This window comes from Physcomitrium patens, chromosome 21, assembly GCF_059467195.1.
Source record: "Physcomitrium patens ecotype Gransden chromosome 21, ASM5946719v1, whole genome shotgun sequence".
NCBI lineage: Eukaryota > Viridiplantae > Streptophyta > Bryopsida > Funariales > Funariaceae > Physcomitrium > Physcomitrium patens.
In genome coordinates, this window is record NC_143430.1 from 10570868 (window position 1) to 10592656 (window position 21789).

Here is a 21789-nt window from a genome sequence, read left to right on the forward strand (position 1 = left end):
GACGTTCATTTTCTTCTGATGATGTTACATATAAAACTATTCTTATAAAAGTAGCAACTAGTGGTCACAATAGTTTAGTAATATTTAATGTGATTAAATCTCCTTTTAATCCAATTATTTTAGAATTATTGTAGTTAAAAAGATATAATCCTCAAATTGATTGGATTTCTTGCAATCTTGATTTTTTCCATAGTTTAGTCCAAGGTCCTACTAAACAAGTAGAAATCCATAAGTCTAATACATCTAAATCCTTATTGGTAGGTACGAGAGCTTTCATGCATATTATACATGAAGGACCATCTTTTGCTATATATGCCAAGCCTATTGCTGATAATGAGAAGATATCAAGTAGTATTCCTAGTTAATATTAAAATTTTAAAGATATTTTTGAAAAAAAAAATATAGATATTTTTTTGATACATCGTCTTTATGATTGTTCCATCAATCTTTAAGAAAGAACTCAAGCACCATTTAGACCAATTTGTAGCCTATCACAAAATGAGTTGGCTGCACTCAAAAAATACATTGATGAGAATTTGGCTAAGAATTTTATATGCTATTCTAAATCTTCAATTGACATTCCTATCTTATTTGTGAAGAAAAAAAATAGATGTCTGTGGATGTGTGTGGATTATGGAAAACTTAATAAGATGACTATCAAGAATATATATCTTCTACTTTTGATTTTAGAACTTTTTGATCAATTAAATTAAAGAAAGATCTATACAAAAATAGATCTATGAAGAACATATTACTTAGGCTACGTCAAAAAAAAGAAATGAATAGAAGACTGCTTTCTGAACTAGGTATAGATATTTTGAATATAATGTCATGCCTTTTGGACTCTCGAATGCATCAACTACTTTTCAACATCTAATGAATAATGTCTTTTGTGAGTTTCTTAATGATTTTATCATCTATAATTTAGATAATATTTTAATCTATTCTAAGAATACTAAAAAGCATGAAGTTCATATTCGTCATGTGTTATAAAAACTAAAAAATATAAGATTATATGAAAAGATAAAAAAGTGTAAATTTTACACTACTTAAGTTGGCTTTTTGGGATACATCATTTTTAATGAAGGCCTTGTGATGGATCCAAAGAAGGTCCAAACTATCATAAATTAGAAGACCTCAAGAATAATAAGAGATGTCCAATACTTTTTGAGCTTTGCGAATTATTATCAAATCTTTATCAAGAACTTTTTTCAAGTTACAGCTCTACTTATACATTTGACTTGTGAAGACAAACTTTAGTGGAATAAAGAAGCAGAAGCATCATTTATTATTTTGAAGAAAGAATTTACTTTTGCATCAACTTTGTATGAAATTAACTTTTCTATGGCATTCTTTATGGAAATAGATACATTAAATTTTATCTTAGATATACTATTATTAGAAATAGAAACAAATAATAAACTTTATTTAGTAATTTTTTATTCCAAGAAATTTTTAGCAGCGGAGATTAACTATGAGATCGACAACAAAGAATTTCTTGCAATTGTAGATTTATTTTAGGAATGGCATCATTATCTAGAAGGTGCTTCAAGTCTAGTCATAATATATATGGATCACAAGAACCTCAAGTATTTCAACTTGGCATGTGTTTTGAATTGTTGCCAAGCCTGTTGAAGCATGTTATTATCAAGATCACATATTGACTTGGAAAACAAGAAGATTTATTAAATGTTCTTTCTAGATGCTCTTATCTTGCACCAAAAGAAAGAGACATATCTTTTGATCAACAAAGAACAATCCTCTTAAAGCTAGAGTATTTTCATCTTTGAGCAATAAAATCAATATTGATTGTTGATTCAATCTTTATCAAACAAATTCAATCAAGTATGTCCTTTGATCTTCTTATTCATGATATCAAGAATCTTTCTTTTAAGCCTCATGATGTTTCAAAGTTCAAGTTCAAGAACAACATAATTTATTTCAAAGGATGCATATATGTTCCAGAAGATGAAGCACGTTTATGTATTCTTGAAGCACGTCACTACTTTCTTGTAGTAGGACATTTTAAATACAACAAGACTTTAGAGCTTATATTCAGAGATTTTTGGTGGCTGTAAATGTGAAAGGCAGTAAAAGACTTTGTTTAGTCATGTGATATTTGTTCAAGATTAAAAATTCCTTGTCATTGATTCTATAGACTTCTTCAACTATTACTTATACTTAAACAACTATGGTCTTCCATTTCCATGGATTTTATTATAGATCTTACAAGTTTAAGTTTATATGATTCTATATTTGTAATTATAGATTGCTTCATTAAAATGGCATATTTTGTACCATTTACAAAATTTATTTCAGATAAAGAAACAACTAAGCTTTTGTTGAAAATATCTATAACTATTATGGATTATCAAAAGATACTATATTAGATATGGGAACTCAATTTGTATTAAGATTTTGGAAAATCCTATTCAAGATTTTAAAGGTGGATATAAAGCTTTCTCTAAATTTTCATCTTCAAATTAATAGGCAAACAGAAGGGTTGAATTAAGTTTTGAAGCAATATTTGAGGTGTACCATTAACTATCATCAAGATGATTGGACAACTCTTTTGCCATTTGAAGAATTTGCATACAATAATTTGGTACATTCTTCTACTCAACAAACACTTTTTTTTGTCAATTATGATTATCATCCATAGCTTTATAATTTTGACTTTTCAAAAGTTGATAATTTTGCGGCAAAAGATTTAGCAAATTGTTTGTCATACAAGAATGAAGATACAATTAAAAGAAGCTCAAGAATGAAAAAAGACCAATGTAGAAGCCTATCGCAAGAAGCAACTACAATTCAATGTAGGTGTTAAGGTATGGTTACTTTATTGCAATATCAAGTTTATTCATCCTTCTGATAATGTCGACTATCATAGGTTGGGATCTTTTTCTATTTGTAAATAAGTCAATCTTATTGCTTATTGATTATATCTATCGATGTCTATGAAGATCCACCCTATATTTCACGTATCCATTCTTGAGCCGTATAAGATACTAAATATCTTGCAAAGAAGACAAATGCCACCTCCTCTTATTGAAGTAGATAAAAATTAAGAATTCAAGGTGAAAGAAGTCTTAGATTCAAGGTGCCAAAATAGGTTGAAATATCTTGTTTATTGGCGGGGATATGATATTAGTGAACGGACATGGAAGCCAACAAAGAATCTTGCAAATACAAAAAAGAGAGTTGAAGCTTTTTATCAACAACATCCATCAAAATTAAGATGAAGAATAACAAAACTTTGCTATAAAATAAACAAGATCAAAAGAAGATTACACTCTATGTTCTATCCTTCTTCGTAGCTTCTGTGTAATTAAGGAGATGGAGAATCAACAATCAGTAGATTCAACTCAAGAGCTTTCATTTATAGACTTACAAGACAAGATATTGTGATTGTCACAATCTTTAAGATGACAAAATCGAGATGAAGATCCTCATGAATGACATGTCTTTCCTTGAATAGATGGCAAGATACAACATGTTTGATATCATGACCTTGGAAGAGACTCCCTATGTTTGGTGATTTTATTAGAGGTAGAAACAACTCCTGATGGTATTCCACATGTTTTATTTGAAAGAAGTTACGAAGGCCTCAACAATGACGAAATAACAAGGTGGTCTTTTTTTCTTGTTATGGAATATTATCAATGGCTGAGAGGACCTATCAACCATCCTTAAAGAAAATAAAGATTAGAATATGTGGCAAATACAATTCATCGCATCTTGGATTTCCGCAACATATGAAGATCGCTTCTCGTGGAATTCATTCTTAGAAAGGAGAGGTAATATCACTGACATATATAGATATTTTAGTAAATACTTATATAATTATATAGGAATAGATAAAAGTAGATAAAAGTAGGTTAACTTTATAAGACCTTTTAGAGAACCTTCCTAGAATCTTCATAGATGAGTTTGACTTTACATATATTTGTAGTTGATTGATAAGTTAGAAATTTGGTCAAAAAGTTAACCACGTGCTAGTAGCTTGCGGAACAAGCTAACTATATGATGCACATATAAAAAACTTGCCTTGCAAGTTAAAATACGTGTCTTACAAATTCAACACGTTTTGGAAGTTGTATAGGACATTGTCACATAGCTCTTAGTTAAGAATATATATGGAGGCAAGAGTGAAGCATTCTTCACTCTTGTCAATATCTTTTTAGTTCTTAGTCTTGTTCCAATACTTTCTAGTCTTCTTGTTTTTGGCAATAGCTATTGTAGTTCAATATTACATCATCTTTGAGTGACTTTCTAGTTCTTTTTAGTGATACACAAGTGTCTTAAGGATTTTCTTTCTCCGAGATTTATATCCTTGATACTTGCAAGTAAAGACACATATCTCAAAAATTAGACATGTATTAGAGGTCCTATAAAACATTCCTACATAATTCTTAGATAGATAGTATATATAGAGGCAAGATTGAAGCCTTCTTCATTCTTACTAATTCTTTTCTTAGTTTTAGTCTAGTTTTAAAAGTATCTAGTTTTTGGCCTTTGATAATAGCCATTCTAGCTTCTTATTGAATATATTTACTTTCTTATTTTTAATTTTTCTTCTCTCTTTGATTCATTTTTTACTTTTTTATACATCTTCTTTTAGTCCTTATCCTTACTATTTTGAAATCATATAGAACAACTTGATTTTTACTTTCTATTTTAAGATGCTTAAGTATTATAATTTAGATTCTAATAAAAAATAATTATGATATAAATACAAATTTAATTGAAATACAAATATATATATATATATATATATACTATAATATTCATATATTAATTTTTGGACTATTATTTTTTAGATTAAGATTTTATTATTGTTAGATTTTTCATGGATATTCAAAGCTAATGGCAAAATAAAGAGAAGATGGAAATTGAAAGGCATGCTTTCAATTGGCAGTCGAAGTAATTTTATGGTCAATGTTGTAGTGATAAATTATACAATCATATTTATTTATTTCCATTGAACTTGTAGAATAACAAAATATTATCTTTTTTGTGTACTTGAAAAGATTTTATAGATTCATAGTTCTTGGTAGAGCTCAAAAGGAAGATCAAGCATTCAACAATAAGTTCTAGGAATTTTCTATAAGAATTTACAAGTTTGAAAAAGCAAATAAGATCTGTAGAAGATATTGAGGGTTAAAAAATATTAGCAACATACTTCTGAAGAGTATTGTTGTTCCATATTAGAGTGCAGTAATAACCTTTTTTTTATTAAGAATGACAAAGAAATTTAGTAGTTATGTTTGTAAGTAGATCATGTTAAAATAGTTTCTTCTCATTATCATCTTCTTGTATGGCAGATGTTTTGCTTTCAATGCAATTGGAGTTAGATGTAGTAGTCAAGTTGAAAAGAAAGAAAAAAATTTATTGATAGTTTAATTACTTCTTTACGATTGTCTTATTACTTGTTATTATTATTATCAATAGGGAACCTTCTCACACAATAGTCTAAAAAAAATTTATTTTAGCAAAGTAAGAATAGATCAGACGAGGAGATAATAATAATTCTTCGGGATGGGAGACAAAAACAAGGAGGAAGGATGGAGGGGAAGAAGGAACAAGTACTGAAAAAGAAGAGGAAAGAATTGAAATAAAAGGAAGTTGAAAACAAAGGCATGCATTGAGAATATAAAGAACATAGGATGAGAATAAGAAGTGGAGGGAATGACAAATAAGTACGAGGGACAATGAGAATAGAGGACATGCATTGAGAATACAAAAAAGGAAGGGGGATCAAGAAGAGAGAAGAGGAATTGAAAACAAGGACATAGAAGAGATGGTATAATAATGGTTTTGTTAGGTGATTTAATTTAATAAAAGTTGGGATTAATTTAATATTCTCTTAAAAATATAATGAAATCATGTGATATTATCTTTTATTATATTTATCTACTTTACGATAATTAAAACATTCATTAGTTGCTTTTCTAACATTGATAACTAAATAAATTCAGATTAGAGCTTCTTTGAGATCTTATTTTAAAAAATTACGTGATTAAAAGAAATTTGCTAGATTTTTTTCAATTATATATATATTTCACGTTTTAATAATCTTCTAACAAGATTTAGGAAAATTTGTATCTATTCATTGCAACCTTTTGCATCTATAAAAAATCTAGAATTAATATTTGAAAATTAATAGAATAGATAGGGGACAATAATGTACACAATTAAAAATATAATATGAAAGAAAAATTATTCAATATTACAAATGCATACTTATAAAACTTTACATAAAATATAAAGAAAGATATTACATCTAGAGTACATCATAGACATATTTTTTTAAAACTAATACAAAATTGAATATTTATAGGCATAAAAATTTTAAAAAAACATGCATATACATGTATGGATATATAAATAATATAGTTTTTTTATACAATTTTTTTTTAATGTAAAAACACTATATGCATAGACATATATCCATGCACTCATATATATACACACTAGTGGAAACACATGCTATTGCCACAAAAAAATATTATAAACTACCCATTGTAATCTTGCAGTGCTATTCTATAGTAACATCATGTAAATTTTGATCTCTAATTGATCAAAAGTTGAACCCTTGCTTCACTTTTGATGAAAAAAATGAGATATGCAACCAATTAGAGATAGTTTTTGTATCCTCTTGTTTATCTTGTTGGTTTATTTCTATAAGCTGTTTTATATAAGATATATATATATATATATATATAGCCTAAATTGTATCATTTATCCTTAATTATATAACTGATAATTTTATTTTTATTTTTCATAAAAAATATTTTTACTTTGATGATTATGTGGTTCCATGAAAATAAAATGAAGAAATATTAATTAATGAAGTGCAGGAAAATTGGCGCCGTGGATGAGTCATGGCACTGTCGTTGTGGACCGCAGGTGAGCCAACCCGGCCCGCGATTGTGTGGGGACCCGGGCGGAAGAGCACCGGGTGCGGGTCTAGGCTCGTAGGGGGTTGAGAGAGAGAGGTGTGGAAGTGGTGGTTGGAGCCCTGAGCCACTGTTTTTACTGTAGCAACAAGGACGACCACCACAGGCTCTCGCCATAGCCATGGATCCGGCTTCCAATTCCAATTCTGTGCACTGTTCATCGTTGCATAGCTTCGCATTCACTCGGAAAGTTTGGGCTCCATGCGTATGATGGTTGACATGTGAAGCCTTATCTTGCAGCAGCAGCAGCAGCAGGTGTCGTTAGAAAAGCCCTGGCGGAGAAACTAGCCCTCTCATTTAGTGTTCATTACAATTGTCATCATGATCACCAGTGGTGGTCATTAGCATTAGATTACTGGTAGTTTGGTGCATGATTGCCGCTGCATGGTTTCGTGAGACAATGGAGCGGAAGTTTTCGTATGCCACTCAGTTTTTCAGGTGATGGTAATTGGTGATGAGGTTGTTGTCCTTTGCCATCTAGACGCTGTTAAGATGAGCGCATGGGAGGGGAGCGGCGTCTTAAGTGCAGCTTGGAGAGGAGAAAGGGTTAGAGGATGATCCGGACTAGCGGGTGTAGTGTGCGGCAGGAAATGGAATACTGCAATCAGCAGGAGTAGAACAGGTTGACGTGTTAGGGAGTGTTTTCTGGAATGAGATTGCCGAGGCAGGGTTTCCTGTGAGGGGACTTGAAGCTGAGTTGAAGGTAGGTAGGTTAGAGCTGGAGGAATATGAGCATGGCTCCTCAAAATATGGGGGCTCCGGAGAAGAAACGGTCGCCTCAAGCATGGAAGCTGAGGTTGCCGTGGGAGCAGCAAAAGCAAGCAGAAATACAGCGGAGTGCCTTCATCCAGAGCCAGGAAATTGCCAGAGCTAGCACATCTTCAATGTCAACCATAGCAAGAGCGTTTAAGATTAGCCGAAGACGGCTACGGCTTGATCCTGATAAGAAATTACACTTTTTATGTAAGCTTGAAGACAGTGCTCGGATATGCCCTTTTCCCGTTTCGGAATGCATTGAAACTTACCTCGATGGTCTCTCTGTCGAATTCTTGTTCAACACTCTCCGTTACTCACTTAAGCTCCAGATGGAAGGGATATCTAAGGGACATCTCAGCTGAAAGTTTTCTTGAACAGCTCCTGTTGATTAGTTCATGAGTGGAGGTGACAGCGACATTTGCATGTTGAAGAGGCCTGGTCCTCTCCGACATTATTTTCCGGCAGACGTCTGTTGCCGTGACAGCAAAATATTTTAATTAATAGGAGGGAATCGGGAAACTTAGAGCATAACACCAAAGACACCGACTATCTGCATGTTATTTTTATATCCTCGTACATGAGAAGGTCAATCTTCACTTGTTACATCCCCACTTGTTACTTATTTCTACTCCGTCATGAACTTAATTTGTATAAAACATTGATTCCCCTAAGCTCATTTTTCTGACATTGAAAAAGCTCAACCTACACTGATTAAAACCAAATCTGTAGTCAAGATTCATCCTCGCCAATCTAAGCTATGATATCCTTTCTACCATTAAGTAGGAAATTTCTTGGAAGTTTGTACTTGCTACAATACCAGTGTGTAATCGGCATGTATGAAGCCTCCTATTATTCCTTGCTGTGTGTGAACTAGCTAAACTGTTAGGAATGGAAACTCCGTGTTGAGATGAGAGATTAGGCTCACATTTAACAATTCATTTAGTTTCCAATGTTAACAGATGAACCAGGCAAGCAAGTCTCAAGTGCAATCAAGATCAAGAATGTTAGCCGCAATCACGTTGCATTTAAGGTGAGAGGATATTCTCACCCTTCATTGAACTTCTTGTGGTGGTGGTAGAGATTATATCTCGTGTAAAAGAGTAGTGAACTAGATAGTCTTTTTCGTTTCACACTCAGGAGCTCAAACGTGGCATAAATGTGCTTCTAATGTTCTTTAATCCAACACTGGTGGTAAGTAGCCTGGCGCATTCTTATCATTATTGAATTCATCAGCAATTCCGAATATTTTAGATGGTAAGTTATGATTGAGAAGCTAAGTCGTGCGTGTTTGGTTCTTGTTTCAGTTTCAAACTACGGCTCCAAAGAGCTGCTTCATGCGTCCTCCTAGCGGTGTGCTTGCACCGAATGCGACCATCATTGCAACAGGTTCAGTGCTCGATCTTGAGATTCGATTAATTTCTTGGTTGTGCCACCTGTAAAAATGGGAATGGATAGCCGGTATTGGTTCAAGTTTGACGTAAATATCATGATGCTAATGTGGTTATAATGTATGTCGCAGTCGTGAAGTTTTTGGAACAGCCAGAGAGAGAACATCCTCGAGGAAAAAAGACCAAGGATAAGTTCAAGATAGTCAGCTTGTCGGTAGAGCCAGGGGTGGACTTCACTCCGGAATTAGTGAGTTTTTATTTCAAAGTCACCAGACTGAGTGGTCGGGTCAAATGAAACTTATGCAGACCTTAGTTCTGGACGAGGTGTAGAATCGATATACGCCCGATATGCTTCATTGTAGAATTATTCATCACAAAAATGTGACATGAGTGCCGAGCATGTGGGAAGGGTCTCAGTGTCGAATCCTCAAACGAACTTACAGCTGTTACGATTATCTTGCTAAGAATCTTTCATCCAGGAATGAAATTAATTTGTGTAATGGTGGTAACATGTTGCAGTTTGAGGATCAAAGGGAGTTGGTTACTGTGGAACGCATCCTTCAAGTGGTCTTCATTGATCCACAAAAAGCATCTTCAGTCAGTTCCTCCTAACTCAACTTTCCTGCAAGTTCGTTTTATGGAGTTGGGAAAGATGACGGAATATATTTCACAATAGACACTTTCCAGTTTTCCGAATGAGACCTTATCGTAAAACAAGAAGTTTAATCTGATGACAGCAATCTTGCAATTTGTGGCACCTCGTTGATTCTGGCTAGAGGGCTTTTTTTGGCAACGCAGCTAGCTCAGTGGTCAAACCAATTTTTTTGCTCTAGGATGAGGAATTAAATAGCTCATGATGTGTTTGGAACTATCAAATCCAGAAGCTTCACTTGGAGTTCCAGTATTCAGAGTTAAGCTTGTGAACTATTCTTGATGGGATCATCGTATACGATGTAATCGTATGCATTCAGCTGAATGAGCTCTTGGTGATATTTTCGAGAACAGGAGGAATTGGACAGGTTGCAAAAGCGTCTAACAGAAGCTGAAGCTGCTGAAGCTGCTGAAGCTGCTCGGACGAGGCCTGCAGCAGAAATGATGCCCAAGGGAACCATGGTTGTAGAGGGGCTTGTAATTGATGAATGGGTAAGTCAATTCTGCAAGGACATGTTATGAAGTTCTGGTTATGCCAGTGACATTGGTGAGGCATCTTGACAACATTGTCTAGAGCTTTGGAAGATGTCCGTCAAGAATTCATGGTCACGCTAATCTCAATGACAGATTTACAGATCAGTTTGAGCATAGATCATTTGTCCTGATTTTGTGTTTTCAAGATTGATTTGCAATGGTTGTAAATATCAGGAGTACTATCCTGCTTGTATGAGGGGATGATGGACCTGTTGAAGGTGTTTCAAGTCTTCATCTCTGGCGTTTGCTTTTGAACATTGTTTTTCGGGATATTTGATTTTGCAGAAGCAGCGTAGGGAAAACTACCTTGCCCGACAACATGGTGAAGGTGGAGAGTCCTTGTAAGACCAGGGTTTGAAAGATGGGTGTGATGCATTTTGGAGGATGAAGGATGGTCAAACTGGATAATCTGGCCTGGGTTTCGCAGGATATTGGCAGAGTGGGTATGCAGGTGGCTTCTTTGAGGAGGACCAGTGCATGCTATTAAAACAGTGTTTTTAGTTTCCCGTTGCATGCCGGTGTTTGCACCAGTGCTCCATGATGTGTATCCTTAAATTAGAGCATGTGGAGTAACCGAGAGTTGACCAGTCCTTGTCGTGGACAGATTTCGCTGTTGAGGCACTCAAATATACTCAACCTTGTATCAAACCTCCTCCATCCTCAGAGATGTTAAATGTCTCCAATAACAGTCCTGTCTCTGGAGACAATAGCGTTCATTTCATCTAGGCTCAGGCATTTGCTGACGGAGGGAGGTAAAGTCTATGGCGTGACTTTGTGCCACTTCCTCCCGTTTCCCACTGGATTTGTTGATGTTTGACATACTTAAAAGCTGCGACATTATCATATTTCTGCATCAGGAGATGGTTCACACACGCACATGGTTCAGTTTGAAGATTATTTGTGCTGTTGCGCAGCTTGAAGATATCGCTGCATGGACGAACGTTCTAGTCGAATTGCGGGTTGTACATTGGTCTGGCTACGTGCAGAGGTGCTTTAAGCAGCTAATGTCTAGGTCTCTGTTCCTGAAGTGTTAAGCAAGTTGTCAGAAGTGCAGAATAATTTTATTCAAGTGTGACGACATGCCTACTCGTTCATTCTAATTAATTTTTTTGGAAAGAAATGATGTATACCTTGAGAAGAGGAATAAATATGAAGTTTTCTACTTGGGTGACGTTGGTGTTGGAAACACCTTGTGCTTGATTATCTGGGTGTAACTTTCGCAATCAAACCAATTTTGGATTAATTTCTAGTGCAGTTTCAAGAGATAAGCTCAATGAACTTTCCATCATGTTTTGTTAAATTTTAAAACAATGTTATTGATACGATTCTTTTCATCGACAGGTCTCAGCCACTCCTTAGCGTCTGAAAAGTGCAGAAAGTGTAATTTTGAACATTCATTCGCAGTGATTAAGTATACTGAATATAAATATTGACTCTACAAGTAGTAAAATATCACAAAGTAATTTGTCCAAATGGTTGTGATATAATTTCTAGTTCTTAAATTAAAAATACTCAAGTTCTTAGAATTTGACTGTATGTGTATATACACACACGCAGATGTTGCAATTTAGCAACCAATTTATGTCGAGCAGTAAGATGATTATTGTCCCATAAGTTGCTTGGTAAAATCTGTAAGTTTATCTACCAAGAAGAAATTTGTAACAATTATCAATTCATTAAACTATTCTTATCATTTTATCAATATCAGATTGAAAAGGCATAGGTTTCATTTCAATGAAAGTAATTATAAGCTTGTGTAAAATACCAATGATTTAGAATAATTTATTACCCATTCCTTGGTTCCTAATAATACTATTCATTATTTTTGCAAAATATATATATATATATATATATATATATGTATATATATATATATATATTTTGTTTGTTTCTAAAATTTTGTTTCATGAAATGATAATAATAGAATCACACTAAAGTTCCCCAATGCCGATATTGGAATCTTCGGGAACACTGTTACCAACACAACTAATGTCGGCATTGAATAGAAATAGTCACTCCAACGGTCAGATATATTTGAAATCAGATGTTCCCATCTTCCCAAGGTGGGAACATATGGTTCGCCACGTCACTTGTGCACCTAGACCCGTCCATGCCTGTCCTTCGCCCATTTCAAAGGGGCGGTAGTAGGGTCCAGCTTGAGTAACCACTACGCCTACGTGGCAGTCACGTAAATTAATTCCAATTATATTATCCACATGTAAAATTAAAAACTCTACTTTAAGTTTTTACTCTTTAATACTTTACATATAATAAATTATGCCTCTATCAAATTACATATTAATTTTTCTAAAAACTTTCATAACAAAAAAAAGAAAATAGAAAATAGAAAACCCAAATCGCAATACATTAAAAAATGATAAATTCAAAATCCATAAGTTGATTGAATTTCTCTTGACGATAGTGACTTAATCAATCTACTTACATAAATGATCAAATAAAGAATGAAGTATGTAGTTGTTGGTAACATAACAATAATCCATCCTCATTAAATGGTAGATACATGCATTGTTGAAAGAATCTCAAAATTTTGTAAATGAAATTTTCCGTTTTTAATTTTCTTAGAAACGGAAAATTAAATAAAAAATTATGTACATAAGAAAAAAATAAAGAATTTTATTAATATTTTCATTATTTTTTAAAAATAATATATATATATATATATATATATATATGACCACAAGAATATGTCTTATATTTTAAAAGTAAAATTTACATATCTATTAAATATTGAGTAATTACGTATAAAGATATATTTCTTTTTTCACAAAAGGTATTAAACATTTCTTTAGCTTTATCAAATCCGAGTTTTTATGGTAGATTCTTGTAGCCAGAGAAAAGATATTTTGATGAATTAAAATTGTAAATACAAAATACTTAAAAATCCAGCGGAATAATTCTAAATACATGGGTGAATGTACGTATGCATACTTATGCACATACTTATACACATATGCATTATTCATGTTCATATCCCTACTTAAAATTTCTTTGGTTTATTTTATAACTCTGCATTATTTGAGTTTAAAAATAAGGATGAATATTTATTCCATTAAATTTCTCAACTCCAACAAAATCATATATATATATATATATATATATATACACATATATTTCTTTTGGTACATTCAAAATTCACAGTCTATCCAGGCATCATGATCTGAGTTTTCTCTTCTCAATACTCATAAATCCTGAAAGACAGAAAAATAATACCAATGGTAAAAACCAAACCTCAAACAAACATTTGCATTCATGTCACTGTGATGAGGAGTGACATAACGTGCTGTTTTAATTTTACATGTTTTTCAAAGTTTGATTTGTGCTCTTAATCTCGATTGTAGGATGAGAAAGAAGAAGATATATTTGCAGAGAAGATAATTGGCAAAACCATGTGTGAAGCAGCTGATGAAGGAAGCTTGATTGAAGTTCAACTTGCCATGGATCGAAAAGAAGGCATCAATATACAAGACCCACAAAATGGAGATTCTGCCTTGTAATCACCATTTTTTTATCCCACCTTGTGCATCCATTCTGCATTTTATTAACTTAATGGATCCTCAATTTCTTCAAATCCACAAAATGAATATACACACACACAAATATATATAGAGTAAAGAAGTTGTTTCTCTATGAATGTGGGTTGAGAATATATATATATATATATATATATATATATATATTTTATATATATATATTTTATATATATATTTGAATTTTGATAAATGTACTTAGGATGAAAGCAATTAAAGGTGGGTACAAAGAGATTGCTCAAGTATTGTTGGATGTTGGAGCCAATGTAAAGTTGGCTAATGTGTATGGAGACACAGCATTGCATTGGGCTGTATGAACCTTGTCCACTAAATCTTATATTATTCAACTTTGGGTTTTATTGCATTTTTATACTAATTAATCAATATTTGTGTTTGATCAAAACCTAATGTGAAAACATGATTCTTTTGGAACAAAAAGTGTTTTTCCTTCTTCTTGATGTAGATTTTCTTAAAACCATAATTGAAGTCCAACACATTTGAAGTCCAACACATTCATTCTTATTTGTATTTAGGTAGTGTACAAGAGGATTTGGAGATATTGTTGAAGAACTTATTCACCGAGGTGCAAATATAGATGCAATAGGAGAATACAAAAACACTCCATTACATTTGGCATGTAGTAATAATCATGAAGAAATTGTTTCCTTATTACTTATGGTACACATCAACTAATTTCCTCAATCTCATATATATATATATATATATATATATAATATTTTATTTATTATTCAAGACATTATTTTGAGTTTAGATTGATTAAGGCCTTATTACTTTTATGGAGATTTCAAACAATATCATAAATATATACACATATAATTTGATTATGAAATATTATTTTGGATAGGAAGGAGCCAATGTGACCTTTTGCAATGATTTTGGAAATGATGCTATCAAAATGTCCTCAGACCACAAAATTAAAATGAAGGTTGTAATACACAACCATTCATTTCAAAAGAGAAAAATATATATAAAAATAAGAACGATTTCCTCTGCATCAATGTGTTGTAAATATACACATGAAACAATCTCCTTAAAGTAAGTAAACAAGTAAACACAACTTTAGATTAAATCAGTAAGAGACGAAGGAGATGTTGCACGTCTGAAATTGAAGAAAGAATTGGAAGAAAAAATAGAGGCTGAGCAATTGGAAAATACATTAATAAAGATGAAAGAAGAGGTGTTCATTCATTTTACCTTTTATTTATTTATTTATTTAACAATAATACTAAAGACAAATGTCCATATGTATAAATTGACTATTTTGGTTTATTTTGAATGTTTATTATGATTATCAATTTTTATGAAGACATTCCATTATTAGTAGCTAAACACATGGGTGTATTGAAACATGGTTTAAGGAAGCATACAAACAAATGGTGGAAAGAGAAGCCTGGATCAAATCGAAAGTGGATGAAGTATTAGCTACAGAGGTCTGTATTGCTGAAAATAATGAACAAGGTTACACTTATTTTAAAACTATAAATGTATGAATTATGATGAGTTATTATTCTTTTCATTAATTAATTTAATTTATGAGGATATTACTAACCACACAATAAATTTTAATGCACAGAAATGCATTGATGAAGAAGAAGCTGCAATGGAAGTTGCAAGATTAATGCAACAAAAAGTCATTGTAAAAGCAAATACTACTTATATATGTACATAATTTTATGCATTTACTTTGCAATAAATATGTGCTCTAATGTTGTATAAGTACCTAAACCATTGAAAATTATTTGTGTTCCAACAACAATGTAGAATCAATCTTAATATAATTGCATTGTAAACCCTAATAATATCCTGGATTCAATTTCCCATGATAAAATTTATTAAATAACTGGAGAATCAGTTATTGATGTGCATGCATCTTCATCATATTCAAGAAATCATCCTTTGAAATTAGTTTCAATATTTTATTAACTCATTTGCATGGATATAACAATTAAATTCAAAATCTTTTTAGGAAAATGAGAGAATTGCAAATGAAAAAGCTGCTAGAATGGAAAAGAAGAAAAAGAAATCTAATAAAGCAAAAAAACCAGCTAAAAAGAAGAAGAAATAATATCCAGTCTCTCATTACATATTTATTCACTTCACGTCAATTCACATCTATGTACCTCAACAAAGAACAGTCATACAAAGATCAAGTATCTATTTCCAACTTTTGAATGAGATAAGAAGCTTCACTATTGTTGTTTTCAGTGTCAAAGTTAAATCTCTCTTTAAATGAAAAAAGGACTCCATAAAAATTTCCATAATGAGCCCCTTCCATGGATTTCGTCACCTTTTGAAGTAAATTCAGAAGAGTGTCACAATGGAACCACGCTTGCCCCGACTCCTACAAGAATGCCAAATGAATCCTGTAGGAAATTAAGCTTCGGTAGCCCTTTAAAAACCCAACTCACCTGATTCACTTCAAACTAAACTAAATGACAGGGTAAAGCCGTGCAAAGATATCCAATTTTTTTCCATACTTGGAAACAGACAGACAGAATACAAGTCCTAGAACGATAACCTTACCTATGTATCCAAAGGATAGCAATTCTTTCCAACTCCACATCCTGAACTGTGATCATCACGTCAAGACATGTGCATCCATCCACCTACAAAGTTTCTAAAATTGTTGAAGTAGGATCGGACAAAGTATTTGGAGTGTCTTGCTCTGAAGTGCTGCAGCTGCTTGATTGGTTCAGAAGAATGCTGGAAATCCTTAACCCACATGCACCGTCTAGTATTTTAAGTATGTCCTCACCGTAAACTATGTCACTAAATGACTACTCTTTATAAGCTAACTCTGAAGTCCCATGTGGATTACACTCCTGTCCTGGAAACTTGATATCATGCTGAAGTGCACATAATGACAGAAGACCAGTACTTGCAAATAGTGATTCATAACCACGCCTGCTCAAGAAAAATGTGCTGACTTTAAAAACTATTTCCAGACACACTTAACATTTTAGGTTGGGTTCCAAGTTGAATCTGATTGGAGTATTAGTCCTTTTTGTGCCTTCCAACTCAAAGGTGTTCCAACATGCCGACTTCTTGAACTCGAATATCCGATAATCCTCTAAAAAATTACATACACATAGTCACAGTAAGTTTGAAGAGTAACATGGTGCTTGAGCAGAACCCTTGGACAGAATTAGGAGCTCCAAAAGTAAGGATGGCTAAGCATATCATTATGATTTCACATATTCGTCATCGTCATCGTCATCGTCATCTTGCAGTTCCACATTTGGATCTGCGACATCAACGTAAAACCGTGTCAGCAAATAGCCATCCCAACACGAAGTACTATAAACGCTAGACTCTGTACGAGCAACTTATATGAACCACAAGATTTGGCTGTGCATTTTGTACGTGCTGAACGCATAGTCTGACCTCTTTGGTGCAAGGGAAAGACAGTTTTGGGACAGGAGTATTCTGCAGCATAAGATATACCTTCCTCAGAGTCTGATTCTTGTTCCTCATCGTCATCTTCATCTTCATCCTCCTCACCAAGGTCAATTGGTTTGCTGGGTTTGGGAGCGAAAAAATTATTTGCAGATGCTGCTGCTCGCCTTGGCCGCCCCGTAGATTCTACAATTATGTTACTGGTGTCCATCCCTTCAAGATCTTTTAGCTTCTCTTTCCGTTTTTTGACAGCCTTAATATCTGCCATGCACAGAGAAAAAATGTTCGTTACAGAGTAATGAAGTGCAGCACCGATCAACCTAATGAAACTAAATGACAAACTTCAGAAACACCATAAATACCCTTAGATCCATCGGATACTGTTCTACTTTCACATACCGTCTTTCGACGCATTAGCCGTAAGACCTTCTTTCAGTAAGATTGCTTCCATTTCTTTAATCAAAACAGCCTCCCGTCGCTCTTCTGGAGCTTGTTTAGCTTTCCTATACACACTTGGAGGCACCCTGGAAAAGGTCTCTTTAAGTAAGAAAAGAGAAGAAGAGAAAGCAAACATGAACATCTAAATAGGATTGGATACGTATAGCACAAAGTAAATGAAAAAGTAACACACCAACTGTAGAATTGACATATTCTGGATCTCAGTAAACCAAGTATTTGCATGCTTGACTATTATAATTAGTATGCATAATACTTTAAAACCTGCGTGCCTCAGCTGATCCCCAAGCCAACAAGGGCAGACACGTTAACACGCAACACAGAATGAAAGCAGAAGTAACAGCGAGGTAACTGAAAAGATTGAAGAAGAAACTTACGTTATACCACAAGCTTTAATAGTGCTTTTGAAGAGTTCAACTTTCTTGCCATATACAGGCTTCGATTCCACAGGCTTCTTTGTCTGCCAATCCAAAATCCAATCGCTTCTACATTCATTTTTTGATGAATTATAGTATTCAAATTACACTGCTGCAATTTAAAATGTATCAAGCAAGAGTCCAACTACATAAAATTATGCATTACCTTTGGTACTTTCTTACGCTCAGTCTCTTCATCATCTGATTCTTCGGATCTAGACACATCTTCATCAGACCCTCCATCCTCGTCCATACCATCGTCATCTCCACTAGCATCTTCCTCTTCAACTTTCTCTTTCACTGATTTCTTCGTCGTCTTCCGATTTCCTCCATTCCGCACCTTGGGAGTTTTCACAGATTCTTCACCACTGACATTCTCCTCCATCTCCTCCGAAGAGGAAGGTTTTCGCTTCTTACCTGACTTATTCAATTTCTTCTTAACCTCAGGTGCAGATGCTTTTCTCTTCTTCGAAGTAGTAACAGCAACTAGCTTCTCCTTTTCTTTCTCTTCATTTAAAAGCTGCAGGTAACCGCAAATAATGGTGCTCAGACATTAGTGTACGACACGTGAGGAGGTGCGGATATGCCTAACTAAAGACGGCTTTGACAGCCACCGTGGAAACTTATAACCAAGTCTATTCCATCCAATTTGTCTTCTACCTTTCACTACTTGTAAGGATTCAGAGTAACTACTGTAGATCATAAGTAGCTCATAGCCTTGTTACTACCTGGTACCGAAAGAACAATCATCACTTTGAATCTCAATAAATAAATTTCAGGATGTAATCAAGAACTGCGAATCCGTTATCAACAGGTGCTCAAACACAACATACTTGATCCAAGACTGTCCGTATATGCTTTTTGTACACATCCAAGCCTCCTTTCTCCATGCCAAGGTCTTTTTCCAGTAAACGGCGTACACCCACAAGCGTCAAGGATCTGATAAAAAATAACAGCAACAGTGTCTTTTAATATCATCGGTACTGGAAAGAATAATGCAGTGTACTTCGCACTAATACTTATCTGAAAAATAACCAAAACTTAAGTGCTATGATTTATTTTAAAAATCACGACACAGCCAAAGTTCTGAATGCTTAAGTGAATGCGTTGAACAAAAAAACAGCACGAGAAATAACAAGCTGCTCTTACTCTGCTTGAGCTTTGAAATCCGGAGCCCTTTTGAGGGCTGCTTCCAAAATCAAACTTTCCATGTCCGCTCCAACTTTAGCATCCGAATGGCTGTCATTTTCAGGTTCCTTTAACCCTTCTTCCGCACTAGACGTTCCGATATCATCAGATTGATCTTTCGCGATTTCACCCACTATGCCTTCGCTTCCACTCTTTTTCTTGAGCCGCTTCATTTTTGGCATTTGGTTGGCGGAATTCTCAACTTCAGTCTCCTTGCTTTTGTCTTGCTCATCAATCACCGCTTCCGTTTTCTGCACTGCTAGGCTTTCGGCCTGGGTTTCTTGCAAAACCTGGAGGACAGCATTTGGGAAATATCAATGACATACCGATTTTTAAGTAATTTGATACTCATCGGAGATTGCTATAAGTTTCAAGTGCAAAAGAACCTTACAAATAAGTCACGAATAAAGAGCGACACGTGCACATAATAACAGAGTTCAGATTAATGAGCTGCTCCAAGCACGAACATATAATGGCGTCCCAAATGATACATAAGCGCGGAAGATTACCTTGTTGATAAGTTTTTTAACAAATTCCTTGTAAGAATCTAAAAATCCTTGATCAACATTTAGATCCTTCTCCAGTAGCCGGCGTGCTTGTGCCAGAGTCATCGTGCTGCAATTATAGCACACAAAAATTTAAACTCTGTGTACACTACACAGTTGCAATCAAGCACTTAAGCTTCATTACGCACAAACATGGCGACTCCTTGACTATACGGCAAACACTGCATATCAAGGCATAGGCCGTCAGTGATCATCAAAATCTTGTGAACCAAGGTGCAATTGCATGAAATAGAATGTGGGAACTTTGAAATAGCGCTCACGTGACTTCCTGCTTCAAATACTCCGAACGTGCTTCTACCGCCCGCTCGATAGCTCCATGGACGTCTCTCATTATATCGTCCATGCTCGTACCAACCGATATTGAAGGTAGGACACTTTCTTTCTTTACCATTGAAACTCCACTAATACGAAGGGGTTGTGCTTCCAAGTATGCCCTGAATCATGACAGATAAACCCGTTAAAAATAACAAATTCCGAAGAACAGCAGAACGGTTCGGCAAAAATCAGGAATTCAATGACAAAAGAGTAGAGGAGTGACAGGCAGGAAACGGGGGTGAAGAGAAAAATGGACTTTCCAGACCAGCTCCAGTCCTCCCAATTTCAAACACAAAAACAATGGTTTACATTCAGCTAGTGTACGCAAACAATACGACTTCAAATGGGCAACATTCATTCAAATGCTAGACTACGATCATAACGATAGGAATGGCGAATAGCAACTGAGAACTGTGTGCCTGTTTACTAGGGCGTTTCCACGGGGAACACTAAATACAAGTCACGAGAATGCACTACTCATACAACAAAAATGCATGAAGCGTGTTTCATATTTCCGAAGCACTTGCAGGCTCATTTCGTGTCATTTTAAACTAGGCTTATTAAAGAGCTTTCATAGGCACAGATATTGATATGAAAATCAGGACGTCCCAAAAAGTCAGTAATGGCAACAGGTTTCCTCAAAAAATTGAAGATGGTTGGCAAAAGTAGAGAGAGCAGAAGATTCACAGTAACTCTGTAGCGCAGGGTCCCGAGAACACAAGGCAGCTGAGGCCGGTTCAGTCGATGCAAAATTCCGAAACGTGGCTGCTTTGATGACACCGTTGCACGTGATTGTGAAATTTCCATGGAGTTCCTCCAAAACACCCTTTGCAGAGCAGAAAATGCATTTCTTCGACCTAGGGTTTCATGCAACTCCACTATATTCTCAATGCTCACACCGTTCACAACCCATTTCTATGAAAATAATTAAACCCGTGCACGACGCGTCTTCGATCGACACAGGCACTCACAAGCAAGTCCACAATGATCCACACGTTACCCATGTGTACATAAACCCTGACGTCTAAATCTTCGAAAAACCCAATCCTCAGTGCCAGGAACGCACACTTCGTGACAATAACGAGAACTCCACACCAATATCGACGTCTATAAAAGACTTATTTCTCACGTTTACACATCAAACACAAAACACGCAAGCTTCATAACTTTCCGAACCTACAGACACCATCGCTCATAGCGCAACATGCCCACTCCCATTCTCTCACAGGCGGCTCGACGAATGAGCGCCGTGGGAATATCCGAATGCGTGAACCCCAAGAGAGTTTACAGAAAAAAACAGAGTACCTGGGTATGTGTAAATCGATTAGAATAGCGGGAAAGGGTCCGAGATGTCTTTGGGCCCGTGCACATGAGAGATGGACGCAGCGGCGTATGTCAAGCGCATGCCAGCCGGTTCATGACGGTTGGGTACATTTTGCTGAGGTGGAGTTCCAAACTAGGAATTTCAAAAAATCCCAACATGTAATCGCATCGCTGAAGCATGCCAGTGGGCAGCAAGCATTATCTCGGCGACGTAGGCTGAGTGATTTTCTTACATAGCTTTCCTAGGTTAGGATAATGAATTCGTGCTGGGT

At 34.8% G+C, this 21789-nt stretch overlaps 3 protein-coding genes across 9 annotated transcripts; 2 read left to right on the plus strand and 1 right to left on the minus strand.

The window, feature by feature from the left end:
* Window positions 1-7047: 7047 nt before the first annotated feature.
* Window positions 7048-11450, plus strand: LOC112273869 (vesicle-associated protein 4-2). The gene is made up of 7 exons (XM_024502887.3): window positions 7048-7922; window positions 8675-8745; window positions 9020-9101; window positions 9235-9350; window positions 9623-9700; window positions 10109-10246; window positions 10574-11450. The coding sequence occupies exons 1-7, from the start codon at window positions 7688-7690 to the stop codon at window positions 10631-10633; spliced, it is 780 nt and encodes a 259-aa protein (XP_024358655.1). The 5' UTR covers window positions 7048-7687; the 3' UTR covers window positions 10634-11450.
* A 1922-nt stretch (window positions 11451-13372) lies between these two features.
* On the plus strand, window positions 13373-16792 carry LOC112274214 (uncharacterized). 5 transcript variants are annotated; one of them, XR_012216327.2, is made up of 9 exons: window positions 13373-13524; window positions 13648-13799; window positions 14039-14147; window positions 14374-14514; window positions 14702-14782; window positions 14931-15034; window positions 15216-15287; window positions 15431-15493; window positions 15824-16792. XR_012216327.2 is itself a non-coding variant. In XM_090245647.1 (9 exons), coding segments are annotated over exons 1-9 (762 nt in total). In that variant the 5' UTR covers window positions 13373-13521; the 3' UTR covers window positions 15826-16792. The 5 variants fall into 5 exon arrangements, 3 of the variants coding, with proteins under 3 accessions (XP_090101773.1, XP_024359254.1, XP_073385882.1); XM_090245647.1 differs by having other exon boundaries at window positions 14921-15034; window positions 15431-15518; XM_024503486.3 differs by having other exon boundaries at window positions 14921-15034.
* Window positions 16303-21638, minus strand: LOC112274212 (uncharacterized). 3 transcript variants are annotated; one of them, XM_090245646.1, is made up of 11 exons: window positions 21500-21633; window positions 20888-21051; window positions 20140-20313; window positions 19823-19928; window positions 19275-19603; window positions 18959-19064; window positions 18292-18645; window positions 18087-18169; window positions 17653-17777; window positions 17302-17514; window positions 16303-17101 (listed from the first exon to the last, which is right to left on the minus strand). In XM_090245646.1, exons 3-11 carry the CDS (start codon window positions 20268-20270, stop codon window positions 17040-17042), a joined length of 1509 nt encoding a protein of 502 aa, XP_090101772.1. In that variant the 5' UTR covers window positions 20271-20313; window positions 20888-21051; window positions 21500-21633; the 3' UTR covers window positions 16303-17039. The 3 variants fall into 3 exon arrangements, with proteins under 3 accessions (XP_090101772.1, XP_024359253.1, XP_024359251.1); XM_024503485.1 differs by lacking the exon at window positions 20888-21051 and having other exon boundaries at window positions 21500-21638; XM_024503483.3 differs by lacking the exon at window positions 21500-21633 and having other exon boundaries at window positions 20882-21346.
* Between the last annotated feature and the right edge of the window lie 151 nt (window positions 21639-21789).